Source organism: Gavialis gangeticus, unplaced genomic scaffold (genome assembly GCF_001723915.1).
Source record: "Gavialis gangeticus isolate Ggan-Ray unplaced genomic scaffold, GavGan_comp1, whole genome shotgun sequence".
Taxonomy (NCBI): domain Eukaryota; kingdom Metazoa; phylum Chordata; order Crocodylia; family Gavialidae; genus Gavialis; species Gavialis gangeticus.
This window is the reverse complement of record NW_017729027.1, coordinates 10628802-10631102: the sequence shown is the minus strand read 5'-3', so window position 1 is coordinate 10631102 and position 2301 is coordinate 10628802. Positions and strand designations below refer to the sequence as shown.

Here is a 2301-nt window from a genome sequence, read left to right as displayed (position 1 = left end):
AGCGGCTGCCTGCTGGACGGAGGGGGTGGGATGGTGGGGTGGGGCTCTCACCACTGTGCGCCGCCAGTCCGGGAGGGCATGGGGCCAAAGCTCTGCTGGGCTCCAATCTGGGCCAGCGGCAGAAGGCAGATGCTGGGAGTGGAGGCTATGCCCTCTTGCCGCTCGCTCAGCTGGGGCAGGGCAGAGCTGCTTGTACCTCCAGACAAGTGGTACGCAGCGGCCAGAGCTGCCCCGCCCTGGCTGGGCAAGCAGCAGCAGGGCATAGGGGAGGGTGTGCCCCCACATGTGTAGGGCTGGGGCTGCATTGTGTTGTGTTCCAGGCAAGCGGTGGGGGCTATGGGGAATTTTAGGGTGGTTTTGCAGCCCCTCCATAGCCCCCAGCCCAATCTGGGGGCATACTCCCCTTCCCCCCCCCCATACTGTGCTACTGCTGCTATTCACCCAGCCAGGGTGGGGTGAAGCCGTGGCTCATCCAGGAGGTGTGGGGAGGCGAGGGTGGCTCTGGCTGCTGCGCACCGCTTGTCCATAGGCAGTGCAGCAGCTCTCCCTCACCCTGGCTGGGTGAGCAGCACAGCTACTCCTAGCGCCTTCCGCTACTTGCGCAGAGTGCAGCCCCGGCCCTGCATATATCCGGGATACGTGGCGCCACCCCCCCACGCCCTCCCAGACCAGTGGTGGAAGCAGCAGTGAGAGCCACCAGACAAGTCGCCAGATGAGCAACTCCCGGACTGGCAGCCTGCAGTGGTGGGAGCTGCCCACTCCCTCCCTGTGCTCTCCTACCCCGGCTGGGCAGCCCTTTCCCCAGCCATCATCCTAGCCCCAGCCTGAATCCCTCCCTTGCTGTGGGGGTGTTGATCTCCCCCTCCCTCCCCCCACCACAACAGGCTTGCCAGCTTGAATAAGCTGTGTCCAGTGTGGTAAAGGAACCAATCCCCCATTTATAACATTGTAACTTGGAACCAGTTTTCTTATAGGAACAATGTTTTGACTTAAGACACAGGAACCAATTGGATCGTAAGTCTGAGGACTACCTGTATGCTGCTCTTTAAGTGATACCGTTATTGGTTCTATCGATACTACAATAATCACAGTGAAAGTTAGTTACTTAGTCAATGGTATGACCTATTGAGATACAGTGTAAATAAACAAAGAAATCTTTAGTGCTTGCTTAGCCCTCAAGGTTCTAGCTCTTGTATGTATGTGCCTCTTTTTTTTTTCTTCAAACATCCTTTTTATAACAGGGATACAGCTGTATTTTACTTCTGCCTGTGGCATTAGAACAGTAAAATAGCTTCCCTCCTTCTGTTAGCCACAGTGTTCCTTGTTCTTAAAGTAAATTTAGTCGCTTGTGCAATATGACCATTAAAGCCTTTTCAGGGTCACTGCTTCCCAGATTGAATCCCTTTTTCTGACTGCCTTGTCCTCACCACTGCCACTTTATTTGTCATTAACAGTGATCTTATGTTTGTTTCTAGAAAACTGAAAATATTAAATCAGGCCTAAATTTAATCCCTGTAGAACTACACCCTTTAATAATGATTTGACATTGTCAAATGCTCCTTTTTAGGTATGACATTGAGTTCTTAATCGATTTACTGTATGCTGTTGTGGTGCTCCATAGTGCTGATTTCTTGAGGCAAATTCATGCAATATGTTGGAGCCATGCAATTACTTTTATGACATCTTTTATTTTGTCAGAATGCTGACTGGTATTCTTATATTTCAGCTGTTTGTCTCGACTACTTTGTAAGCTTTTTCTATTATTTTTTGCCTATGATTTGGCACTGTGGCTAGTACACTCAGCCAGGGACAGAGAGAGAACCGCTTATATTCAGTAATGAGGAGAGGGAATTTTATGGAGGGTATTTTTTGGTAATGGGTGGGTCTCCAGAGCTCTACCTTTTTATTTTGTTCTCTTTTTACCCTCTCACTTTAAATTTGCTGTTTTTTATCTCCTTAATTGTCTAATTATTTTACAGTCTTCAAGACCCAGATGAGGCACGGGACCAGTTTCATCTTGCCAGATTGAACTGTAAGAAATTTGCTTTTGTCCATGTGGCTTTTGCACAGTTTGAACTGTCACAAGGTATGTCAAAGTCTCCCCCCCATGTTGTCAAACTTTATCTTGCCTTTTAAATGATAAAATTACTATATACTGTTCAAGTAAAGGGGTAGTTAAGGTAGTAACGGCTAAGGACCGCTGGAATTTGTGCTAGAAGTGTGCTGTGCGGTGACTCCTCTAATCTTGCAGTTTCCTTTGCATGCTGCTGCCCCCACTTCTCCCCCCCCCCCCCCCCCCCC

At 49.2% G+C, this 2301-nt stretch overlaps 1 protein-coding gene across 1 annotated transcript in view; it reads left to right on the top strand.

Moving 5' to 3' along the window:
- Positions 1-2301, top strand: part of TTK (TTK protein kinase) — an 81925-nt gene that overhangs the window by 27532 nt on the left and 52092 nt on the right. The window contains 1 exon segment of the mRNA XM_019520440.1: positions 1980-2086. Coding sequence (XP_019375985.1) covers positions 1980-2086 — 107 coding nt within the window.